Source organism: Schistocerca gregaria, chromosome 1 (genome assembly GCF_023897955.1).
Source record: "Schistocerca gregaria isolate iqSchGreg1 chromosome 1, iqSchGreg1.2, whole genome shotgun sequence".
NCBI classification, from domain to species: Eukaryota; Metazoa; Arthropoda; class Insecta; order Orthoptera; family Acrididae; genus Schistocerca; species Schistocerca gregaria.
The window spans coordinates 971110679-971137311 of NC_064920.1; the positions used below are offsets into that span (position 1 = coordinate 971110679).

At 43.7% G+C, this 26633-nt stretch overlaps 1 protein-coding gene across 6 annotated transcripts in view; it reads left to right on the forward strand.

Moving 5' to 3' along the window:
- Positions 1-26633, forward strand: part of LOC126276727 (regulator of G-protein signaling loco) — a 236652-nt gene that overhangs the window by 129800 nt on the left and 80219 nt on the right. The window contains exon 1 of one of the 6 annotated variants that reach the window (XM_049977305.1): positions 21929-22028. The exons of the other annotated variants lie outside the window; for them this stretch is intronic. Within the exon in view, the coding sequence (XP_049833262.1) occupies positions 21993-22028 (36 nt within the window). The 5' untranslated portion in view covers positions 21929-21992. Of the gene's footprint in view, positions 1-21928; positions 22029-26633 lie in introns of those variants that run through there. 6 annotated transcript variants of the gene reach the window in all.

Consider the following 26633-nt stretch of genomic DNA (forward strand, 5'->3'; position numbering starts at 1 on the left):
ACAGAAATGAGCAACAAACACATGGAAGAAGAATTGCCACAGCTTTGCTGAGGCAGTAAGGTGCCTGTTAATATGTGGTGTGGCCTATTAGATGGTACGCGTGTACACGCAGTGTGCAAGACTTGCCCCTTCTATTCTGTGTGGTAGTTTCTCACTATCGTTGCCGGTTGTCCGTTGTATGTCACAACGGCACCAATCCTAGTCTGGAAATGTTTACGAAGTGACGCCGCAATGAAGTACAATGCTTCATTTGCTTTAAAAGATTAAACATTTGCCTGGCATTTCTATGGTATAATGAAAGAGAACGGAAATTATGGTAACAGTAATATATTTAAAACTTAACAAGCATTCGTTCACAATAAAACATAGAAATAAGCTGATCTGCTGCCTGTGTCTACGTGGCGTGCCCTTACATGCTTATAGCCATTGAAAACGGAAAAATCAACACGAAAAATATTGTTCTTCAACCCCAGTTTTCATTCTTTCCCAATGACTATCGTAATGCTCAAATAGTGGTATGATCCCTTGGCAGATTAAAACTGTGTACCGGACCGAGACTCCAAGTTGGACAACTCAGAGGTAGAGCACTTGCCCGCGAAGCAGCGAAAGGCAAAGGTCCAGAGTTAGAGTCTCGGTCCAGCACACAGTTTTAACCTGCCAGGAAGTTTCATATCGGCGCACACTCCGCTGCAGAGTGAAAATCTCATTTCGGCATGAACCCCGTTTACAACATGATTTGTGAGCAGAGTTTCAAAAAATTGGAATCAGTCGGAGAATACTGGTGATTTTTTTGTAATATTCAACTACGCATCACTTCTCGAACAAATCAGCGAACGGTGGACGGACTAAGTTTTCTTTTATTTGCTAATTTAATTTATATTTTGATTCTGTGTGTCTTGAAACTGAGGGAGTCAAAATTTTTCTATCTTTGCTTGATTCCTCCTTTTATTATAGGAAATAATAGGAATAAAAAACCGAAAATCTTTTATTTCAGAAACCGAATGTTTTGAACTGTTTCGACAGTTAGGGTCTCTGACGTGGGAAAAAAAGCCGGTTGTTTCAGTGAGAATCGCCTTCCCTACACGCTCCCTGCTCATCGGCAGAAGTGCGCTCAGACCGGAGCCAGGAGAGTGCTGCGCACAACACGAAGGCTCCGTGGCCCCGAAGAAAGAAACGTTTCAGTTTTTAAAATGCATTTATGTCTGTATAACGTAAGAATGGTGATTGTTTGTAAAGGGCAGGCCTCTTATTTGCGACGACGACGAGGGAATTGCATTTTTCATTCCAGTTCCTGTTCACTCTCCCGACGTGATCAGAATTTTATGAGCGTCTCAGGCCACACCCTAGAAGAGCGTACTAAGGCATTAACAGATTTATGGGGCCCAACGATTGTCCACTTATCTTGATACTGAAATGATATAATTGAGTCTCCGTAAAGAAAAAGTTGTGAAATAGAAATTACAGATTCGCTTTTGCATCACTCCTTTGTTGCCCGCATTCATCACAAATTGTTACTAGATCTCCATCCAGTATGCCGTTTTCCTAATGTTTGCTTGCAAATAATCTGATCCAGCCGGCTCGCGCCGGCACATGTTGATATAAGTATAAAATGATCAACAGCGACACAAAAGATAAATATACACTGTCTTGATAGAAACAGAGGCGTCTGTTGCGCCATGCAGAATGTGGATATTGCAAGATAACAACAGTCAGAGTATCTGATGTGAGATGAGTGGCATACATATGACGCACATATCATCGTTTGCATACATATAAAGCACATCTCATCGTTTAAATGTTTAGGGTGAGTACTAAGAACAGATGATGACTGGGTGTTGTGTGATGTCCTTAGGTTAGTTAGGTTTAAGTAGTTCTAGTTCTAGGGGACTGATGACCATAGATGTTAAGTCCCGTAGTGCTCAGAGCCATTTGAACCATTTTGAACTAAGAACAGATTCGAAATACGCGAACATGTAAAATCTAGCTAAAAGTGTTGGATTTGCGGTAAGGGTTATGAAAAGGCGCAGAGCATCACTGACGCGCTGCAAATAGCGTAACAGGTATACCTCACAGGAAAGCGCAAGAAGTACGTTCGAGGAACTTGAATGGGACGTTTTGGGAGAAACAAGACGTTGTTCTCGCGAACCCTGTTTGGTTAATTTAGAGACCTGGTATTTCAGAAAGACTGTGCGACAATCCAGCTAGCACCATTGTTTACCTCGCAAATGGGTCACGAGAGCACGATTAGTGTGCCGGCCACTGTGGCCGAGCTGTTCTAGGCGCTTCAGTCCCGAACCGCGCGCCTGCTACGGTTGCAGGTTGGAATCCTGCCTCGGGCATGGATGTGTGTGATGTCCTTAGTTAGGTTTAAGTAGTTCTAAGTCTAGGGACCTGATGTTAAGTCCCATAAGCTTGGAGCCATTTTTGAACGATTAGTGTGTTGACGCCGCATGCAGAGGGATATGGATTGCTCCTCAGTACGTGAATGGAAAAGTGTAGGAAATCGCAAACGTTGTAAAATACTCTTCACCGCACACTGTATAGTGGATTGCAGATTATATGTGTACCTGTGTATGCTGTGTGGTCAAAAGCTTACGGACACCCCTATGTAATGCGGAATTCACCACTAGATGCCACGAAAGGCGCACCCGCCAGCATACGAGGAAATCGGGGTTGTGTTGTCAGTAGAGGATCAATAACGGAAGAATGGGTCGGTCAGGGGAGTTCAGTGACTTCGAACGTGGACGAGGCATTGTATGTCACCTATGTAACAAATCCATCACAGATATTTCAGCCCTCCTAAAGCTACGCAAATCGACTGTCGATGTGACTGACGCGAAAAAGCGGAGACATAACAACAGCTAAATCAAGACCTGACAGACTTCATGTAGTGACGCTCAGGGCCCGTCGGCCATTGCGGATAGTGGTTGTAAACAATCCATGAGATCAGCGGAAGGAATCGCTCGTGAGTGCCACAGCACTACTAACTGTCCCGTAGCACACTGACTGCTCGTATGTAGTTAAAAAGAATGGTCGAGCATCTCCTCATAAGCCACACGGTTCTGTACTCAATGCTAGCGATGTTTGAGGTGGCACAAGAGCGATGCTCTGGACAGTGAGTGAGATTGGAAACGAGTGCTTTGGTGTATCGAACCCTGCTGTGCTCTGTGGCAATTCGATGGAAGGGTTTATATTTGGCTAATACTGGCAAGAGCAGTGTTCCCTCACCTGGTTTTGGATCTTGATGAAGGACAAGCTGCCATTGCTCTACAGACATTCAGACAGCTCACTGAAAGTGTCCCCAGTAGAGTTCAAGCCCCCCTTATTAATGTCCACTGATAGGTGTCCGAATACTGTTGACTAGATAGTGTACATGTAGATGAAATATTAGTCTGATTCATCCATGACTAGTATCGCAAACCGAGTTGAAGCAAAGTGAGTCATGGGAAACAGGTGCAGATGCAACCAGGACATATTTTACACACAAGCACACGCCGTATTAGGCAGATCCCCTCTGGGAGATTCTCCAGTGACATGTAAGAGGGATTTAGCGTGATGAGGTCCTGTGACGTGCTGGGCAAGTCAGCTGTTCCTGTCGCGTAAGCAAGTGGTGCGGAACAGTGTCGCCGCTTCCAGAGAAGACAACGGCCCTCTTAATGATGACGCTGCAGCTAGCGCGAGCAGCGGGGTAATCCCGGGCCGTCGGGACCAGCCGCGGAAGCGGTCGGCCGGTCACGTCTGCAGCCGCGGCTGCGGCGGCCTTCCTGCCTGTGGCCGGCGGCCGGGCGCGCCGCATCCTCCGCCGCGGCCGCGGTTCCACGCCGCTGCCGCGCGCCGCAGACGCGCCGTTCCCACACTCCGCCCGGCCGCATTCTTCCAACTCTCTGCCGCATACTTGCTTTCCTCTCCTCTCCTCTCCTCTCCTCTATCTACATCTATATATACATAATCCGCGGTCCACCGTCCGGTGCGTGGCGGCTGGTACCCCGAACCACTACTTGGCATTTTCTTTCCTGTTCTACTCGCAAATAGAGCGAGGAAGAAAGCCCTAGTTTCTAGTACCGTATCTTGGTGGTCCTTATACGCATTGTATAGTGGAGGCAGCGGAATCGTTCTGCAGACAGCATCAAATGCGGTTCTCAAAATTTTCTCAGTAGAGTTCCTCGAAAAGAACATCGCCTTCCCTCCAGGGATTCCCATACGAGTTTCCAAAGCATCTCAGTAACTTGCGTGTTGTTCGAACCTACCAGTAACGAATCTAATAGCCCGCTTCTGAATTGTTTCGTTGTCTTCCTTTAAAGTGATTCCAATCACTCTAGCAGTACTCAACAATAGGTCAAACTACTGTCCTATACGCGGTCTTCTTTACAAATTGACCAAACTTTCCTAGAATTGTCCCAATAAGTCGAAGTCGACAATTCTCGTTCCGTGCTACAATCCTTATTTGCTTCTTCCATTTCATATCGCTTTGCAGTGTTACGACCCAATATTTAAACGACGTCTCTTTGTAAAGCAGGACACTGCTTATGCTGTATCCACACATTACAGGTTTCTTGTTCCTACTCATCCACATTAAACACTTTCCTACATTTAGAGCTGGCTGCTACAGTCACTCAGTTTTGACACATTACCATACACCTCAGAATTATCAGCAAACAATTGCAGATTACTGCCCACCCTGTCTGAAAGACCATTTTACACATAAATAGTCGCCATGTCACACTTCTCTGGGGGACTCCTGACGGTTCCCTTCTCTCTGTCAACACTCGCCGTCGAGCACATAAATTACAAAGTATTCGAGACAATCTTATATATGTAAACCTGTTCCATATGCTAACAGCCCGCAATGGGGCACCATGTCAAACGCTTTCCGTAAATCTAGAAATATGGAATATGCCTGCCTCCCTCATCTATTGTTCGGAGTGTGTCATGTGAGAAAAGAGCAAGCTGAGTTTCGCACGAGCGATGCTATCCAGTATCCCTCTAGTACTACATCTTGTTCTTATTTAAATTCTGTTTTGCTCTGGTACAAATTATATGCAATGCAGCTGGAGTAAAGAACACAATTTAATTGCCTTCCAAAAGGCTCCGGCGGAACCCTTTCCGATGTATTGATACATACGCGGTCGGAAAAGAAAAGTATTAGACCATGAAGCACCTCTCCAATTTTAATCAAGCTTAATGGAGATGTTCACCACTTATAGTAGTAACGCTAATTCCATTCAGAAGTGATGTCCGTCAAGAACATGAGCATGAGGTGTGACTGTCATGCGCACGAATACATTTTTGTATGTGCAGCGTCCAATAAGTAATGCAATTTTTCATCGGAGCCAGCGTATTGCTGCATCAATAACCATCCCGCGGAGTACTTCCTTCATGGGGCCAAACTGTTGGAAATTGGAAGAAGCGAGATCGGTGAATGAGGATGAAGTTTTGTCAGCTCCCCTCGGATGCGCAGACTTGGGTGATGCTTTGCCCTGTGAGTAGTAGTTCATTTGCATTTTGGTGGCACATCAAACAGAATAACGTATTCAGGGTCCCAGAAGACCGTCGCCATGGCTGTGAACCTTTTCTTGGAGGAAAGGTGATATGGAGCCACTCTGTGGATTTCCGTTTTATCTCCTGTTAGAAGTGATGAACCCTTGGTTGGTGACTGTTCCGCACAGATGGTCCATCGTTGACCTTTACGGTCTTCTGTTAGGCGACGATTAACGCAGAGCACGCACAGCTTTGAGTACTCCAAGTGGGCGACAAGTGTGTCAGTACTAACAAGCGAGACGCCCACTTGAGCATCGAGAATGAGTGTGTCCACACGTTCCAACACTGGAGAAGTCACAGCTGTGTGCGTCGAGCGGTATGAAAGTATACGTCTCTCATCGCGTCCCAGATATGCCCTATGCGTGACCTGGACCGTGCAGCCAGTCAAGGATCGGTAGACACCAAAGGGCGTTCGTTTGTGGTGTGAAGTGCAGGTGGGTGAGTCTGGTGTAACCCTGCTAGAATGCACTGTCTGATACCGAAGTCACGAAGGCGTGACAACGGGATGTGTCATTTTGCTACATACTGACAAGCATTCAGCCTCTTTTCCACAGTTATCTAAGTAGTCCTGCTGTAGTACCCAATCGCTGCCACCTCTGAGATTTCACTAGGTCGTCTACGGACACGTTGGTGTCGATCTGACCGCCAAAAAACAGAAGCTAGACTCATTGCTAAATATCACAGAGTGATACAATGTTCTTGTTGACTCCGGCTGTGCGCCACGCAAGTCGCTCTGGTACAATTTAAGTGGTGAACGACGCTTTTCAGCTCGAAATCTCAACCCAGCGTCCAGTAATCTATTTCCGGGGGTTCGCGGTGACTACCTGTAGCCTCTGCTGGGGTTTCCGCTGTCGTCATCCACATATTCTTTAGAGTCAACCGAACAGTCCTAAGTTGTTCTACTGGTGTAGTCCCTCTGAAAGCAGCCAGGCCTACTGTTCTTGCCAATCTGTTGTCCTGAGTCTATCCCGTTATCACTTGTTCTGCAGTCGCCGCGTTACAACCAGCTGTCTGTACCATCTGTCGGTATGACGCTCCCATATTTCTCATGCCAGTGATTCGTCTTTTCTCAAACTTCTAAAGAGGCGATAAGTTGCACGTGCACATGCATTGTATATTGCGATCCACATCCACATGATTATTCTGCAATGCACACTGAATTACTCGTCGGGGGTTCTTCGAATCACCTCCAGACTAATTCTCTACCGTTTCACACGCTAACAGCGCATGGGAAGAAGAACACTGGAATCTATCCTTAATAGCTCTGATTTCTCTCATTTTATTACGATGATTTCTCGCTATATAGGGTGGCGACAAGAAACTGTTTTCACATTCATTGGGCAAGCTGGTGATTGAAATTTAGTGAAAAGCTCTCGCCACAACGAAAAATGTTCGATGTTATATTGGTCGCCACCCCAACTCACTTAACATGTACGTAGCACTCTCTCCCTATTTTGCGATAATTCAAAGAGAGTTGCCCCTGTTTAGACGTATTCGAAGTCCACCGCCTATTCTATGTGGTGTCTCGTGGGAAACGGTAGCAAAACGCCTTCTGGAAGTCTAGAAATGTAGAATCAGTTTGAGATCCCATGTAGATAGCACTCATTAGTTCCTGCAAATAAAGAGGTAGTTGTGTTTCACAAGAACGATATTTTCCGAGTCCGTACCGACTATTTGGTAATAGATTGTGTCGAACACAATATACGGTCCAAAATCGTACTGCAAATCGTTATCAGTGATATAGGTTTGTAACCAATCGGATTACCCCTACTTCCACTTGAAAACTTTCAGTTGCGGTAGAAACACCTAATAGCCATTACGTACTCTCACCATTTCCTCTGTACGAATGGCTTGTTTCTTCATTGAAAACAAGCTCACAAAAGAATGAAATTTTACCCAACATATCCGAAAGACATGGAAATACCATAGTATGCGTGGTAGCGCTCGGTAAAGATGTTCACGGTGTAATTAATTTCATTTATGTCTGTGTACAATTAAGTGCCAAGTTTTTTTTTTATTCTGAGGAGATTGATAAAAAAGCTAGAACGCTGCTAGAAAAATTCCAGGGAGACGTAGGTGAAATGAAATTTTTAAATATTTAGTTGAGGTAGTGACTACCACAATGTCGGTAAATTTGCAGCAGTCTTAGAGCATAGGAATCGAGGAAGCTCGGCGTTGTAACGCCCCATCGACGACGAGTGGCAAGAGTCGGAGCACAAGTTCGAACTAGGGAAAGAAATCAGTCGCGTCCTCTTTAAAGAAACGATCCCGCCATTTGCCGTGGGCGATTTAGGGGGCGACGGAAAGCTTAAATCTGTATGACCAGAATGGGATTTGAACCACTAACCTTTCGAATGTGAGTCCAGTGCCATATCCACTGTGAATGCACAGAGCCGCGTTTCTTGTGTGAATGAGTTAGTCTGAAGAAGATATTCCGTTGCTTTTTTTAATTAAAGTGAAATCTAATGCCTATATAAAGCACTGTTCTGGAGAACACGAGCAATGAAACATAAAATCATCTACCGCGAAACAATATATCATTGCTCATTCCATATATTTCGTTCTTTGTCGTTTATCGAATAAGTTTTGTGTAACATCTTTGTTAACAGTGATCGTTACTTTTTTATACTGAAATTACTGCCAGCAGAATTTTAATTGTCGCCATCAATTGTGAACACTTCAATCGCCTGTAGACGCTCCGAAACAAAAGATAAAAGCAAGGGAGAGTTAGTACAAAAGACATTTAACAACAATAGAATTTCGAGTTTCAAAATAGAAATAAGGTCTTTGTTTTGTATTCCATAGCGTCATTAGTACTACGGCTTGCTAAAAAGTAATGCCTCCAAATTTTTTATGTGAAAAATCTGAAAGCTTTTTGAATATAACAAACGTTATTATCATTCTACATCTTTATTCTTTATGTCTGCATATTTGCAGCCGTCTGCTGCTAGAGGGCACCGAATTGTAATTTGTAGTATGACGATGTGTAAAGCCCGTATTACACGATTCGCCTAAACCGGACACCTCTGCACCAACGCCCTTAACGTGCGAAGCTGTAACTACAGACTGGTTCACTTACGACCTATTACACCATCTACGAGGGATATACCTAGCGCGCATGCGCAGCAGCAGACGATAGGCGCGAAAAGAAAATAGAACTGTCTGATCTACCTCGCGCAACTCGAGAGCGACTGTATGATACACTGGAACGTCATACGTTCAAGTTATTTGTCAGATCAAGGTTCCCATTTAACAAGAAATTGTTTTTTTACCATTATGTATTAAGTAATTGTTTTTCTCTTATGTAGGTTAGTAGTGTTCTGAATCACAGACTCAACAGTTTTATATTACGACACTTGGTTACACAAATTCACATTTATACAGCATATTGCACATGGAGGATCCACTTGTTTCTGGAGCTATTGCCCTGGCAGTGACAGTAAATCTTCGGATTAGGACAGAACGGCGTCGAAAATGAAAATTCAAACGTTGTTGGGTTCGACCCTGGTTGACAAGAAGGGACGTAGGCAGGGGAATATATTCACTGTTAATGAAAGAACTGAGGCCTGAAGATCCGCTAGAATTTCGGAACTTCGTTAGGATGGACATAGCCTCCATGATAGAAGATGGAAACAGAAAGTGTGACACAGTCATGAGGGAACCTATCTCACCTTCTAGAGAGTAAGAATTATATGGGTTTTGTGATCATACCAGCCTAGATCACTAATAAAATACCGGTGAACGCCCTGTTATGTTGCAGGCTGGTGTCACATTGTTTCCTGGCGAATGAGGAATCTTTTAAGAGTCTGGCTTTTAGACACAGAATAGTACTGCCCACCATTTCAAAGGTTGTTGTGGATGTATGCACTGCAATTTGCAACACATTAAAGGACCAATACTTAAAGGTGACATTGTGTTATTTTTCCAAGTTTGGACTATACTCAGAATTTTGCAGTCCTCGTTTGTCTCACTGGGCCAAACTGCAAGGACTTTCTCCCTTTCACTGCCAGTTTCTCTTTTATGGCATGTTGAAATCAAGCAAGAGGTGCAATCAAATCCAACCTGAACTTTCGTAAACTAATGTATTACGATACAAATCGAAAATCACCTTATAACTTTATATGCATATTCCTCAGAAAGAAACGATTTCAGACTACCTTATTATGACACAATGGGTCATACATACACCTTTCCTCGCTGTATGCCTGATTTCAGACGCTCAATTCCTCTTTGCTCCATTTCATTTCTAGACTACGAAACTATCAATAGAAAAAAATCTTTTCACAAACAGCTAACATAAAAGAGTCTAGTGCAAAAAAGCTTATTTTTTGCATTTATGAAACCTGTTCACTGAAAAAAAAAATGCATGCGCGAATTATCGCTGTCTATTGCACATATGCGGGTTGACGGCACTTTAGAACTGCTCTCTCTTCCAGCGCGCGGATAATGTGTCTGTTAATTTTCGTAGCTTCACCCGATCTATCGCTAGATGGCTGTCGCGCTAGACCAGTACCGTTCGCGGCGGATCGTCGTGAATACCGGCTTAAGGTAACTATGTCGATGCGTGAGAAATAGAGTGCTACGATCGGGTTTCGAGTTCGAAGAGTTCGTTCACACATGGAGCGCTCTCTCCTTCAGCATGACAGTGCCCGACCACATACGAGTGCTGCGACATCTGCAACAATCCGACACTTTGGGTTCACCGTCATGGATCATCCTGCGTACAGCCCTGACTTGACCCCATCCGATTTTTATCTGTTTCCAAATCTTAAATGACACCTTCGACGACTTCAGTTTGACAGAGATGAATCGGTGCTAGCGAGGTGAGGTTGTGGCTCCTCCAAGTAAGTCAAACTTGCTACAATGACGATATCAAGAAACTGTTCTCTGATTGCGAGAGACTATGGTGAAAAATAAATATCTATGCAGGAGGAATAAAGATGTAGAATGTTAATAAGGTTTGCTTTATTTAAAATGCTTTTAATATTTTTCACTTAAAAATTCGCAGGCATTACTTTTCAGCATATCTGGCAGTTCTCCAAGCAACTATTAAAGGTAAGAATTGGCGACGACATGCAGTGTTCTTTGTTGCCGGACGGAATGACCGAGCGGTTCTAGGCGCTACAATCTGGAACCGCGCGAGCGCTACGGTTCGAATCCTGCTTCGGGCATGGATGTGCGTGATCTCCTTAGGTTAGTTAGGTTTAAGTAGTTCTAAGTTCTAGGGGACTGACGATATCAGATGTTAAGTCCCATAGTGCTCAGAGCCATTTGAACCATTTTTTTGTTCTTTGTTCGACTTGGGGCCAGAGACGACGTTGCCATCAGCTTGCCATAGAACTTCTTCCGTATTTGTTAATGATTAGAGACTAGCTCCTTAATTCGTGTGATCGGAAAATGATTAACGAGGTCTCCCACTGGAGATATCTTTGACTTTGTTACAACCAGTGTTGTTATCGTGCCCAGAATGTTGCTTTGTAAGACGTCCCCAGTGGTCCTCTGTGAACCGCGACCATCGGCGTGCAGCAGAGACGTGACGCAGGCACCGCGCCACGCGGTGTTCCCACACTGGTGCACACGCGGCCCTCTGTCTGGCTGTGACCAGCAAGCAAAAAGGACGTTTCGTGTCCAGCTGTCGGGACCCACGTGACGGGGGCGCTAATGGCTGTGGCGTGAATCGATAGCCGGCGGGCGCTGCGAATTTTAAGGCCGCTGTCTGGTTGACAGGTCTGATGTCGAATAACGGCGTCTCTGTAACTGGTACCCCAGGTTGCTACCCATTGCGAACTAAACCTTGAAGATCTATTAGCAGAAAATAATATACAGCAAGAAAGCTAGAGAAGCAGGGAAGGAACAAAGGAAATATTTATACCACTAGATCCACACCCACTGCAGCGTATACAGAATAATACCTTAGAAATATCACCAATGAACCTCACCGCATATTCTTTAAAGAATCGAATCCCCATCTGTAAAAAGAGTTCCGATGTCTAATTACTTTAAGAACGAGTTAATGCGCTAGATACTTGACGATAAACATGTAAAACGTTAATTGCTGAGAACGCAAAACTCTAAATCTCAATGTTTATGACGTCATATCTCCTGAACGATGTGTCGTGCAGTGATACAATTTTGCAGAAACACATCTAGTATATTGAGAAAGACATCTCTTCTACCGTGTAAGTCCTCAAAGCTGTTACGGTATGCCTTTTAGAACCATTTTTGGTGTACTTCTTTCTCTTGTTTTGTCACATACTACATATCAACAACGGTGCCGTTACACATATTTCACTAGCAGAAGTATCTCAACGACTTTCTCTCATAACTTTCGACTCTGTCGTATCCAGACCGATCCCTTACCTCAGCTTGATACGTGTACCCTTGACCATAACCACTGGAAGCTGCGACAGCCTTTCGCCACCCTACTGGGAGGGCCTGTATCCTTCAGTGATACCACTTTACTCGTCTTGCTGCAGCAGTAACCTCCCCATAATTCACGTGCCGATTCCCGCAGAATGCACCATTGGACCAAGCAGATGGAAGTCGGAAGGTGCGATATCCGGTCTATTAGGCGGATGAGGAAAATCAGACCAATGAAATTTTGTGAGCTTATTTTAGGTGAGCAGACTTGCGTGTCGCCTTTTGTTGTCATGGAGCAGGAGACGTTCATTCGCATTTTTGTGGCGACGAACACGCTGAAGTGGTTTCTTCGATTTCCAGAGGGTAACGAAGTACACTCCAGAGCTGTTCGTTGCAGCACCAGGCAGGATATCAAGCAGAATAACCTCTTCAGAGCCCCAGAAGACCGCCGCATGACTTCACCGCTTGAGAGTGCGGGTTTGAACTTTTAATTCAGAGGAGAGGTGGTGTGGCGCTACTCTGTGGATTGCCCTTTCGTTTTCGGTTCGAAATGATGAATCCATGTTACCTCGCCTGTGACGATGTTCCAGAAAAAATTGTCACAATCAGCCTCGTAACGCGCAAACAATTCCGCCCAGATGGTCCTGCGCTGTCTTTATTATGGTCTTCTGTTTGGCGGCGAGAAACCCGTCAGGCACACACCTTTGAATACCCCAACTGGTGTCAGCATTACCAATAGATGTCCAGCTGAGCAGCGAGGTGTTCGATTTTGATCCAGTGGTCTCCTAGAATAAGTGCGTCCGCACGTTCCAACATTGCCGAGAGTGACGTGAGAGTATTCTACGATGTCCCACAGCAAATTACGCATTTTTTCAACCGAAATTGGCCGAGAAAAAATATGTTGCGTTAGTTATGGATCGTCCCTCGGATGTACAGGGTGGGGTAAATAAAAGTGCCTCGAATGAGTTATGTTTTACAGCGATGGTTGCTTTAACAGGCCGAAAATTAACAGGATACTACTTCGTGAATCTGAATTTACTCCCTTCTCACGTATTACATTTTGTAAAATTGGTTGGCCTGCGCGAAGGCCGAGCGGCTCTAGGCACATCAGTCCGGAACCGCGCTGCTGATACTGTCGCAGGTTCGAATCTTGCCTCGGGCATGGATGTGTGTGATGTCCTTAGATTAGTTAGGTTTAAGTAGTTTCTAAGTGTAGGGGACTGATGACCTCAGATCTCATAATGCTTAGAGCCATTTGAACCATTTGAAAATTGGTTGTCTGTAGTTAGGTGCTGTGGATAGTAGGTAAAAAGCTCTTACAAATCCAGTGTAGAATGACCATCCTTTTTCTCAGTTATATAAAAGCATCAGGATTGATGTACTATGTTATATAAACATTTTTAGGGTTCCGTACCACAATCGATAAAAACGGAAGTCTTTTAGGACCAATTTGTTGTCCGTCCGTTCGTCCGATGGCTAAGATCTCTTTTTCTCAGGAACGTGTTAATGTACCGAGTTGAAATTTGTATTACATGCTCAGGGCTACGGTCCTTTAGCGGTGTAACGAGCTTAAGCTTCTACAAGCCATTCATGTCTCGTATTTTGAGGCTGGGAAACTCATTCATCGAAATCTGTAGGGTACTTCCCCTTGACCTAGAATCATGAAATTTGGCAAGAAGTAAAGCTTCACTCGACAACTAAAGGAAAAATCGGACAGGTGTTAATTTGTAATTATGTCACATGATTTATTTTTTTCCATTTGTTAACGACTGTCTGTTCGTAGATGTGTTGAGACGCTTCATTATCACAGGAACGGATAGACGTGTCAAGTTGAAATTTGTCACATACCAAGATCGACGACCCCTCGGCTGTGTAATAAATGTAAACTTCTAAGTCAATGAATGCAATCGAAAGTTATGGTCATTTATGACACATAATTTGATATTCGTAAACTCACTCATCGAAATCTGTAGGTACTTCCCAGTAACACAGAATCATAAAATTCGGCAAGAAGCAAGGTTTTGCAGTAAAAGTACAGGAAAAAATCCGAAAATTATCTGTTTATAATTTCTTTTGCAGTAGGTACTGGGAGATGAAGAATCTTGCACAGGATAAAGTAGCATGGAGAGCTGCATCAAACCAGTCTCAGGACTGAAGACCACAACAATAATTTATTTTATCATTTGTTATCCGACTGCAAACTTAAAAAGTAGTCGAAAGTCTTGCAGTTATTAATGTCGACAATCGCCAAAAACGTCGAGTTCTGCATTCCCGGGATGGATGAACTGCCTGTACACATAATTAATGTTATACGGAAGTTTGAGAGCGCGGGTCCTGCTCGCACGTGGCCAACTTTTTCACTCGTCCATCGTGATAAGAAAGTGTGTCCAGTGCCCACTGTTGGCCCGCATTACTTCACGAGGTAATTTTGCCATGCTCTGTCAGTTGGTGATAAGACGTCACGATGTAATCGATGTACATGATAACGTCCGCGGGGGATGTGCGTATATTGGGAATTCCGCTTTTAACCGTAACTAAGCACACTTCTTGACCACGGAAACTCAACCTAATGAAGGGTGTGCGACATGAAAGATTGAGTACGTTCAGCGAGTACGCCCTGTCTCTCACTTATACATATACTTTTATATGTATGCGTTGGGCATATTTCACCAATTCGATTCATTTGCATCTGGAGAATGAAATGGCCATTTTCTGTTTTATAACAATTTTAATCAGTTATTGAGCTAGTTACATGTTCTATAATTCTTGTTCATAATGAACTTGATGTGTAACATGCTATTTATGTAACTTCTGCACACATTGTATTGAAAATTACGTGGTTACATGAGTTCTATTACATGTTCATACCTGATTAGTTACTTGTGGCAAAGAACTCTTCTATGGTGTACAACTAGCGGTCAAGCAAAAATAACTTCACTCTGATTATAAACATATTTCTGCTGGCTGCCGCAAACACACACACACACACACACACACACACACACACACACACACACAAACTCTGCTTTTTCTGAAAGTAGATTATCAGACCTTTATAGATTTTTACTTCGCTTCATTCTAAATCAAAGTTAGGTACCAACTTGATTACTGAAACGCGATAAAAACGCAGATTGAAACAAAAAACATACATTGAACCGATTAAAAGAATACACATGTAGAAGTTCAGCTGGACGCTTTGAATTTAATTGTAGAGAAAGGTATGGTTCATAATTTCCTCCTTTGTGAATACTTCTGACTTTGCGAATGTAATGATTATTTCTCATAAGACTGGTTGCTGTAACAACTTTCTTCAAGAAAGATCTCGGAGTATGGAAGCTGCAAAAATGTGCACACATTTCAGAACTACAATAAAACACTTCAGATACAGTAATACTAAAATCAACTTCGACGTACACAGTTTCTCCTCATTGCACAGACACTGTCACTGCTGCGCATTCTTTTTCAGGCGCTGGCCAAAACCATGATAGTGTAACCGACTTTCTGCAGTTCATAACATCCCCGAGAAACAAGTCTAGTGCTGTTAAAGATAAACAGTGTGAATGATTTTCAAACGTAGTCCTATTCAATGTGCTAAAAGGTAATCAGTGAGGTAAATGACTTGGCGACTCAGTTCACACTGTTACTCGGTAACATGTCACATTACTGCTATTGTCTTTCATAAGATCAAATTGTGTCCCCTACGAAGTTATTTCTCGCCCATTCACCTACCTGGGGATATCGCGTAAAATTCTGCATTCTCTGACATGGCCACCGTGCGAAAGTATTGGGACGTACGTTTTACTATCTGCTTATTGAAGAAGTAGCTTCTGTTGGTTCTGCTAAACGCACTCTCAGGGACAGGTACTGACTGTGCAAAATTGTCTAACACAGCCGATGAGGCGGGACTAGTTTCCGTAGAAGCTAATCTAGGTCTCACTTAGTCCGCATTGTAGATGGCGCCATTAGTTTCGAACTTGTAACAACTGAGTAGAATTTTTTATCGTGATTGTGTGTTAATATACCATACTCTCACGATAATTTTTGAACCTTTACAACATTTTCAGTTTTCTGAACCACTTCAAAATTGCTACTCGTTGTTCCAAATTCAATCGTGTCGATTTACCATTCACACTGCAGTGCTACTGCATACTGTTTGATACCTGTTAAGAAAACATCATTCTGCGAATTAATGTGAAAGTTTGTGAAAATTGTACCCGACGTAATTATACACCTCACTGAAAGGATCTGTATACAGATGATTAGTCTTATATAACTTTACACAATTTCTATTTTATTTTTATTGTTTATCCATTTTCCACTTACAGCCTAAAATATAGGGAGATAACGTGAGCTATACATTTTTACCATTTACAGTTTTTTTGCAAATCACAGCCAAATTGTCTGATGTCCTACATATTCGTAATGCCTCGTTTAGTAAGTAGGGCACTATCGCTGGATCTGTCTTCGGCTTGGCCTCATGGGAAACCTGGAGATTTCTAGTTTTCAGGTTGGTAATTGCGATAAGAACTTCTTTCTGAGCAAAAGGTACCAGAAACATTTAATTGTATATTAATTATCTAGTTCACTTCGGAGCTGTGAATTTCTTTCCAGAATCTGTATATGTATTATCATCAGATAGCAAGGCAGTTAGCTGGTGTTCAGTTGGCTCGTTCCATCCAACCGTCATAGCGCCATCCTATGTACAAATTGTGGACATGACCGTAAGCGCTTAATCTTTTCAGTCGACAACTTAAACAGTCTTTTCCATATGTCAAATTGCAATTGCCTCTGGAGAAACTTGGTCTAGTGTATCCTTTCGGTATCATGAGGCAGTGCATCTGAACTGCCCTGTATTCATGGAGCCTCACAGTGCGCTCTGGTCGGTTTAAAGTGCATAGATAAGCTCTTCTTCTCGATCTTACTTTCGCGTCAAGATGGAGAGTTCTAGGACTCCACAGGATTGTAGCGAGACTGTTTGTCATTTTCTTAGGAATGTGAATGTCCTGTGATCTTTATATAGAGTTCAGGTAGTAGCTGCTTACCCACGTGTGAATGTATTGGAAGGGATTCCATTGGAAATGCTGCAATGAAGGCAGTTAAGCCATCCCACTCTGTTTTCTTGGTATCTAGGCCAATCATGGTTTCCTCTGCTTGTCTCGCTTTAGTGTTGCCATTTACCGCTTGCGGGCAATTGCATTATGGTCATTGCATTTGAGCACTTGCCAGCCATTAATCTTAGCTGCTGCCATTCGGTTTGCTAAAGTGACATCTATGTTCGTGGTAATACGTGCTCGTCCTTCGAATGCATTCGTCTGACCCTCTAGATTTAAAACAATGAAGTCCATTTCCTGTACTGCATTCTCAGTATCTCATCTACTTCGTCAGTTTGCCTACGAGGTGGGTTTTTCATTCGCATCTGTTGCCACATGGAGACACGCACCTCATCCATAGAGAGCTACTACCTCCATGAAGCTTATCTGGAAAAGGTCCAATAGGATATGAATGCTGCATGTATATGGTTACTGCTACCAATTTTGTATTTCATATCTTTTGTGACTATAAACTTGTCACATAGCTGAGTTACGTTTATCGTACTGGGTCCCCTACTTTTATAGTCCGATCCACCAACGATAGCGATTCGCGCAGCTCGAGACACAGACAGGGATTGCATTGCTGCCGGTTCCAAGCGAATGTTAACAGTAAGCGCATACACGTGCTTTGCGCTTGGAGATAGCGTGTTTACAGCAAATTCCCTCTCTCGCTTGCTTGTGCAGAATTTGTCGCTTACCACCACCATCTGCCGTCAACTATCGCTACAGATGGAATAAAAATCCACTAAATAACTCGCTACGATCACATTTCATTGCTCATAATGACTACGGCATTGCGCGGCCCCTCCTGCCGGAGGTTCCGAGTCCTCCCTCGGGCATGGGTGTGTGTGTGGGGGGGGGGGGGGGGGGGGGGAGTGTCGTTCTTCGAATAAGTTAGTTTAAGTAGTGTGTAAATCTAGGGACCGATGACCTTAGCAGTTTGGTCCCTTAGGGACTCGCACACATTTTGACTACGGCATTCACAGCAGAGTGCTGAAAACATTACCGAACGCTCATTGTTACCAATCTAGGGACCGATGACCTTAGCAGTTTGGTCCCTTAGGGACTCGCACACATTTTGACTACGGCATTCACAGCAGAGTGCTGAGAACATTACCGAACGCTCATTGTTACCAGAGAATGCGTGACGTAGATGTGCAGAGGAAGCCTAAACTTGACCACCATAGTTCGTGCCCCAGCGTCATATCCGCAGGATATGGTAACAATACTGTTTGTGACTTAGATATTTCAGTATGGTGAGAAGCTTCAAGTTTGCTATCATAATTTCTGAACGTGGTAGCATGAAGTCAAGGGGAGCCTGAACATGATTCTGTGGAACCTCCCTCCATACGGTTTGTATCTGAATCTACGAGACAAGAACTGAGTTTGCTCGAGTATCGTGATGAACAAATGGCCCGCCAATCACTTCCTAGACATCGTCTCTGGGCAAGGTGGTAGGCGAACATTCGGCCATGGAATCGGCAGTGCCGATCTTTCTTCGAAGAAGGCTTGCACTTGTCCAGCCACATATGGCTGGGCATTTTCTAGCTGAATCGGAGTTGCCTGAAGGAAGGTCAGTGTTCCAGGTGCAAGAAACTTCTCACTATTCAGAAAGCCCTCAGTATGTAGAAAAGACCGCCCAATCGGCCGCACTTGATGGCTGGCTTACCATATTCCCCAGTTATGCTCGCTACTAGACTGAGAACATTTACGGCAGCGACCAAACCTACGCTGTAGGAAAAACTGAAACGGAATCAGCGTTTTACCACTCACCGCGTTGTCTGTGGCGATCATGGTTCCCGAACAGTGAAAGCTAACGCAGTGAGATGGATACAATCAGTACAGCCCCCAGTAGCTTGAGTCGAATTGTCGACGCAGACGGATCCACGTCAGTTGCAGTGCTTAAGAGTCGAGCCGACACGGATCAAGCTGTACAGATAGTTACGGTTATAAGAACTACGTTGCGACAATTTCGCGTTGTCGTCACATGTGTAGGTGCCATGCTCGCTCTTGGATGTGTGCGACCACCTTCCATCGGTTGGTTCTACAAATGCGTAAATCACCCAGCAACATTATATGTGCAGGAATGCCCTGAAATGGTAGGTAGAGTTTCCACAGCCCCATCGGCCCGTCATTATATCCCGTATAAAGACACGTGCTGTTATTACCTCCTACGATATCGACGGAGACGTACTGGCGTTTGCTTTCGCGTTCCCATGTCGTTTGGCGTGTCTTCAGTGACTAAACTTAAAGAACAATTATCTTTATCGTGAACACAAGAAAGGGTCCACCTGTAAGCCATTTCTCAACAATCTTTGTCTCTTGTTGCTCATCCTATCTGCCACAATACCTCCGAGTTTTGATTCATCCGAGACAGAATATGCAGCTTAATCAATGATAATTAAAAACTTGATGCGCCTGGCATTCTGTACTTTAAAGATAACACTTTAAATTCTGGGAATTTAGGTGAAAACTAATTGCTCTGTTGAATCCCCGAACATATTCCGCCATATTTGTGCCATCATCAGTGGTTACACTTATGCAGGACTTATTCTCTGGAATTTTAGCTTCTGTAGAAGCTTCTGTAAATTAAGATTTTTGATGAGATGGGGCTTTACTGTTGTCAAATAATTTTGAAACTTCATTGTAGGTGAATATCGGCTGCTTACTTTTATGCCCAATGCTACCGGTTTCGATCAGTACACCATTATCAATCCGAAGCAAAGCTAACCAGCTTATCACTGCAACATTTGAAGTGAACAACTTCAATGTAGGTAGAAAAACATAGCTTATGTTACAATAAATAATCTCCAAAAGACACTGATATGCAGGAGATGCACACAAGACGATCATACATTTCAAACATGCTTTGCTGTCATTAGCATAGGAGAACAGAGTAGATTAGTAGATGATTGACGTTGTTGGCAGGTCCAGTTTGTAGGTCAAATGGCTTTTCATTTTCTTTCGTGGCTCTGTGGCATCGTGTGCGGAGGGAATGTGTATTGGAATTTCGGAACGTTGAAGGCGATGGTGTTACGTTGAGGAGTTCCATATTTGGTATATTTGTGTTTTTCCTGTTCAGTCTAGTTCTGCTTGTTAGCTCGATGAGTCTTTGTTGCAATGGTTGCTTGCTGTGTGGTAAACGGCAGTGTTTGTTATTCTTGGGCTGGATCTCGTTACTACTCGTAGGATTTTGTTTCTGTGCTTAGGATTCTGCTTGTCTGGTAGTGGTTTGTCATCCTTACAGGTGCTGTATATTCTAGTACAGGTCTGATTAATGTTTCGTATGTGTGCACTGGGAAGTCGTTCGAGGCTCCATTTATATGTCCCCTTTATGAATTGTAATAATCGTAAGTCATCTTGTGGCTTTTGTTATTGTATCGTGTAAGAGGTGTTTCCAGGATAATGTTGAGTAGATATTTAGTCCGAGGTACTTGGCTTTTGTTTTGGCAGTATTTCTTACTCTCAGCGTTTTAATTTTACATTGTCTGGTGATTTTTATTTGTTGCTGCTGAGATTTGTACGACTAAAGACAACTGGTTGCTTTTTTTTTCGGGCATTTGGTTAAGTTACCCTTTTACTGAGCCATTGATGCAATTTGGTTATGTATTGCATGTTTGTATGTTGCAATCGTTTGTTGTCTTTCATGACACCAATGTAATGTGTCATCAGCATACAATAATAAGCCTTCGTTCCATCCTGTAGGTTAGGGTACGTCCCCTGTATGTATGCAGTATGCCAAAGGTGACAATATGGCTCCTTGGAGCACCCCTGTTTGCCGTCTATCGCTACTGTTGTGGGTCTGTTGTCTAGGATGGTTCTCAATAGCTGCGTTATGTGGAAAGAGATGGCAAAGGTCTTTTGGTACAAGCCTGGGTGGCAGGTTTATATAAGCCCTTTCTATACCTAGATGCGCGGTCTGTAATATTTATTGCTCTTCTTGTAGTGCTGGAGGTCCTTAGGACTGGGTTTGTGGTGGAGTGCTGTTTTCGGATCCTACTTGTATGTTGGGAATGAGTTTTTGGTCTTCTGTGTGGTGTTGTAGGCGTCTGTTGAGGATGGTTTCAAAGCATTTGCCAGTTACTAGGAGAAGCGTGATGAGTCTGTATGTCGTGGGATTGTTTAGGCGATATGTCCGGTTTTGGCAGCATTATTACTTCGGCAATTTTCCCTTGAATCGGTATTTGTTTCAGTGCCGGTGCTCGTTGAGTAGGTGGTTGAGTGCTTTGTTGATCTCCGTCCTTGGTGCCATGCCTAGGTGTCGTCTGCTTATTCCGTCAGTGCCAGGGACAGAGATTTTTCCTGTGTCCAGAGCGAGGTCTATTTCCTCTTCTGTTATGTTCCTTATGTGCGCTGGTTGTTGGTCTTTTAGTACTTCTGCTTCTGTTAAGATTTATTCTGTGTTGTTTGTTATTGCAGTTCGTTGTTCGCTGTCGAAAAATGGATCGTCTGTCACCCTGTGAGTTTGCTGGAGCAACGTCAAGGAAGATTTGAGCTTTTCTTTGGCCGGCATTGAGCCGACTTATTGTAGTGGTGATTCTGTTTTTACTTTGGAACCTGTAGTGTATTTAAAGATGTTCCAGAATCTGGTCGATTTGTGTTTGGTGTAAGGTTTCACGTGTTTACATACATTTTTGGATACGGAATTCAGCTAGTTGTCTTTTAACTGGGTGTTCAATCGGTTCCGTTCTATTCTGTATTCGTCTAGCTGGGTTCTTTTCGTACGTCGGTATGTTTTGTCAGTTGGGCGGCACTGCCTGCTTCTTTTATAGCAGCCGGCACATTACACTTCCGGCGAGTGCGGGGTCCGGCCCATTTATCCGTTGTGCTCGCCCCCTTCCGCTCGGCGCCCGTACCCCCTCCCTCCCACGCAGGGGCGTGACGTCACGCGCCGTGAGTCAGCTGTGGCCGCAGAGACGGGCGGCGGCGCCACCAGTTGCTCGCCTCCTAGACCCACGGTTGGCCGCCCGCAAGCGCTGGCCGACGCCGCCGCCGACGCCCGCCATGGGCCCCTTCCTCGCGCTCGATGTGCCCCGACACGTGAGTTTCCGCTCTGTTTCTCACTCCGTCTCAGGCATCGACCCGTACGGAAGCCCTCCTATTCATCGTCTGCCCGCCTTTTCCGTAAACAACACCCGTCAGTGCTCTACGCTCACATTGCGCCCCAGCGTTTCTTCGCGCCGTTGTGTTCCTCTTGTTCGACTTGTGACAACGCTGGCTCGTAAACTGTGTACGGTTGTGAAGTCGTCTCGTCGTCCTGAAGGGTTGGGTGTAGCGGATAAACGCAGTGTGTGTCAGCTCTTTCATCACCAACAGTTGAGGTGCTTATGACGTCTACTCGGATGGCAAATTGATCAGTAAAGATAGAAGCTGAAGTAATGAATTAAAATTCATACAATTGCCGGGAGTTGAACACATCTCTCCTGCTTGCTAGGCAGACGTGCTAACCACTTCATGACAATGGCATTGTGGCTACCCACGCTGCACGGACTGCCCTAGTCCTCCGTAATACAAACTTTAATTCACGTCTTTAGCCAAGTTTCCCCTTCTTAAATCGTCAGTATTGCCGAGGCTTTCCGATACTGGAATGCCACGCCAGCTTTGTACGTAAAAGGAGCATCCTGAAGGGGAAAGTGGTCTGATGGCGTGAATTAAAGTTTGTATTAGGGAGGGCGTTGGACTAGGATAGTCCATGCAGTTGTCGTAGCTACGCTGCTTCAGTGGTGTGTTGGTTAGCGCATCTGCTTAGTAAGAGGGAGACCCGGCGTCAAGTCCCGGCCGTGGTACAAATTTCAATTTATTACATCAGCTTCTATCATTATCAGAGATAAAGTTGAGACTCGTATGCCTCCAGGAAAACGGAATTCCATCAGGATTCCTCTGTGTTGGGAACGTACTTCATCTCAGCCAACTAAGCTGCCATAAGAGCTTCCGCTTTCAAGTGTCTGACAAAGTGCACCCCTGACAGTTGCCGTCGCGTGACTTAAAGAATTGCATTGAGTAGCATTTCCTTGTAGCGTGACGCCGATCACTAGTGGCGACGGCAGAAGTCACTGTGGTAATCGGCGGAGTGTATGACGCTCACCGGGAGGAATCTGAATTTCATTCGTCCTTGAATTCGAGCGAAGTCGCTCGTGTGCCTGCCGCGGAAATCCGGTCTGTGCAAAGGCAGAGCTTCTGCTCCCTTGTCCTGTAGCCGACCACGATGTAGTAGTAATGGTAGTAGAGTTACTCATCAGTGGGTCACTTTTACAAAGGTATTGGGCATGTCATATTACAGGTTATGAACAAAAACCATGAATAATATACAATCTGGTTTGACAAGAATGGAACAGGTAGTCCGGCGTCGATTTAGAGCACAAACCATCCCGCCAGTTGCCTGAATTAATTTACGAAGTATACGGAAAACTATATAACTTTTTTTTTCAGAAATCAGCAGTTCATCTTTCGATGAGTGTGATCAGCTATTATCTTACAGCCACAATTTGTGCGGTAGTAGCTGAGGAATTATTTTATTGTTAATCAGTTTGTTTTGTAGGAAGTGTGTCGAAGGAAACTACTTTCCACGATAATTTATCCTTGTTGTGTAAGCAGTTCCTTTCTTTCCGTTTCAGCCATTCATCTGTTATCGACCGCGATACATTTAAATTACAAAAAGGAAAGCAAAAGGGTTCCGTTTCAAAACAAATAGTTTAATTAATTATTTCACATATAATTCCTTAGTTGCTAAAGATTGCGAAAATTGCACAGTTACGCTACGATAGTGTAAGTTCATAAGATTGGAAGACGTTGGTTTATAAGTGCCAATTTTGGATTAAGCAACTTGTTAGCTAACTTACGTTATTTCCTATATCGAATCAGTGTATCAAACAGCCAATCACTGCAGGATGACTTACGTGAAAATTTCTTTCTAACCAAATGAGTATTTAGTCATTAGTCAATGCATACTTTGAGATAATAGTAAGACAAACAGCAGTATTATATGTAAAGAACGTTGCAGGGCTGCTGTGCATTATGCAGTCGTTAAATAAGTAAAAACTCAAGGTTAAAACACTATTTGCACACTTTTTTTTTCAGAAAACGAGCGTTAGCTAAGGACGTGTGAGTCTCTGGGACTAAAGGAAACAATCTCAAACTCGTCAACGAACTGGAAGCTACCTACAAAAAGTTTTTAATAATTTAGCAGAAATATTTTCGAATAAGAGGGATCTTGACAAGAACTCGTCAACACGTAACTGATAAGACACATTCCGAAGGGTTACTGCCAAGCTGCTATCTCTTCTCGGGAACCAACAAGGAAAGAAAACCTTCCGTCAACTGTTTTGCGACCGGTACTTGGCATGCCGACCGTCTGTAAGACCCGCCAACCTATGTGAACTTCAGTACTGCAATTAACTCAGCGTTCTAATATTATAAAGCCACCAAAACTCAAAGTAAATAGTGTCGGTAAGCAGAGTTGCACCTGTCATGTTTGATATCTCTTTCATTAACGTAACATATGTAACCTGTAGTGAGTGATTTTTCGTAATAGGTAGAGAAACGCTACATCTAATATATATCTTGGTTTTTAATATAACAAATGCCTGAATGTGTATCCAAAGGGTTTAAAACGCATTGTGGAGCAGTTAAAAAAAATTATGACTGAAATCGACGTTCATTTTTCACCGAATTGTGTTACAAAGCCTCCTGTTGTAGCCCTTTACAGCCTGATACTAATTCTATGGACAAGGTGAAGAGCAGGTTATAGCACCAACGTGTCAGTCTTATGGAGTATGCAAATGTAAGAACCAGCATGCGTAATTACAAATTAAGTTGATGAAGATGTTTCAAAGCAGTATGAAATTCACATACACTTTTTATTTATTTATTTATTCCTCACCTTCCAGCCTGTTAGCTGTAACTGAAATACAGACTATATTCATTCATACACAGATAAGTAATGTCCACAGTTAATATTATTTTCTATACTGTATTCACACAGCGGCAAATGCGAATACTGAAAATACTCGCACACATATGGAAACGTAATGGAGGGGACTCCTTGGTGAAGACCTAATCAGCCTAGAAATTACTTTATTGATAGGGCAAGAAGACGCAAAAAAATTTTAAAACTAATATTTGCACACTTTGTTTTCCTAAATATAAAGACACTGAACGTTGTGACACTCAAGAGTTAAGCTTTTCATGAATTAACAAATTAAGGAGCCAAATGGATGATAAATACAAACATAAAATATTTTTAAAGATCCCTTCTGCAAAGTCTAATGATTTTCTAAGCACATTTGCATTTTTGACAGTTCAGGGAACTTAGAACTATCCAGGGTGAGAATTAATCAGCAGTTTTGAATTGTTCATATAGAGATTTCGCCCTTCGTTTTTTTATTATATTTTACACACTCCAATAAAAATGCAGGGCGTCTGCGTCAACTGCGCGATGATCATAATTTGGAGAGGATATTAACTTTAACAGTTCTTTCGTTTTGTTGGTACCCTCGTAGCCTGCTCTTAATCTATGAACAGTATCAATTTCCCGTCCGGAATTGAGCGAACGCGGGAGCTTGCTAAAAACAGACTCCCGAAACCTGCTGGAAGTATTTTACAAAAGAATCGCACGACTGCTTCAGTGTGGAGGGCGACGGAAATGAGGAGCAAATATTAGACTTTACTCGGCATGTTGCCCGTGCGTGTGTTTGTTCCTGCAGAGAGGCCTGCGACAAGAACGCTGTTGAATGTTAGTCTAGTGACTGTATGATTTACGGCCCGGCCACATGCTCGTCAGAGAACCGTGTTTGGCTCAGCCATTGTTTATGATGCTAGTTCCGGGCGCCGGCTTTGATTATTCCGCGCAGGTGTGTGCGCTTCTCCAGAGCCGATTCACGGTGTGACGTGCGAGCTGAAGAATGGCCGCGCAGCCGTGTCTAGTTTTAAACGCGATGTACGCGCCGAGACCAGAAAGGCAAACCGACGTCACTCGCCTCACTCGGAGCACGGGATCATTCACCGTCACTGCACTGTCATCCCCCGCTCGCGTGTTGCCACACTTCTCCAGACCGTCGTTTAAAGGGCGCTCTTTGGATGGTCGCGAGTGAAGTAACAGTATAGGATGCGCAGTCTTTTGGTTTTTAATTCACGTTGTTCGCGTAGATACCGTCATTTTGCTGTTCTCCGAGTGACATGTTGCCTTTCTGCAGCACCACTTATGTATAGCCTTAATATGTCTGTAATCGTTAATCACTTTCGTGTATCTTTGTTCAACCTCCAACGAAACGGGTGAATATGAGTAAGACAGAAAAGTGGCATATCTTCCGAGATGTGTTGAATACCAAGATCTGATGCTACAGAACATTGTAGAAACACGAATATTCTGCCTATTGTATTCTCCGTCTGTGCGGTTATGGGAAGCAGATCGTAGAAAAAATCCATGCAACATGAAAGTATTTAACTAACTTGTGGTGGTTGTTGTTGTTGTCTTCAGTCCTGAGACTGGTTTGATGCAGCTCTCCATGCTACTCTATCCTGTACAAGCTACTTCATCTCCCAGTACCTACTGCAACCTACATCCTTCTGAATCTGCTTAGTGTACTCATCTCTCGGTCTCCCTCTACGGTTTTTTTCCCTCCACGCTGCCCTCCAATGCTAAATTTG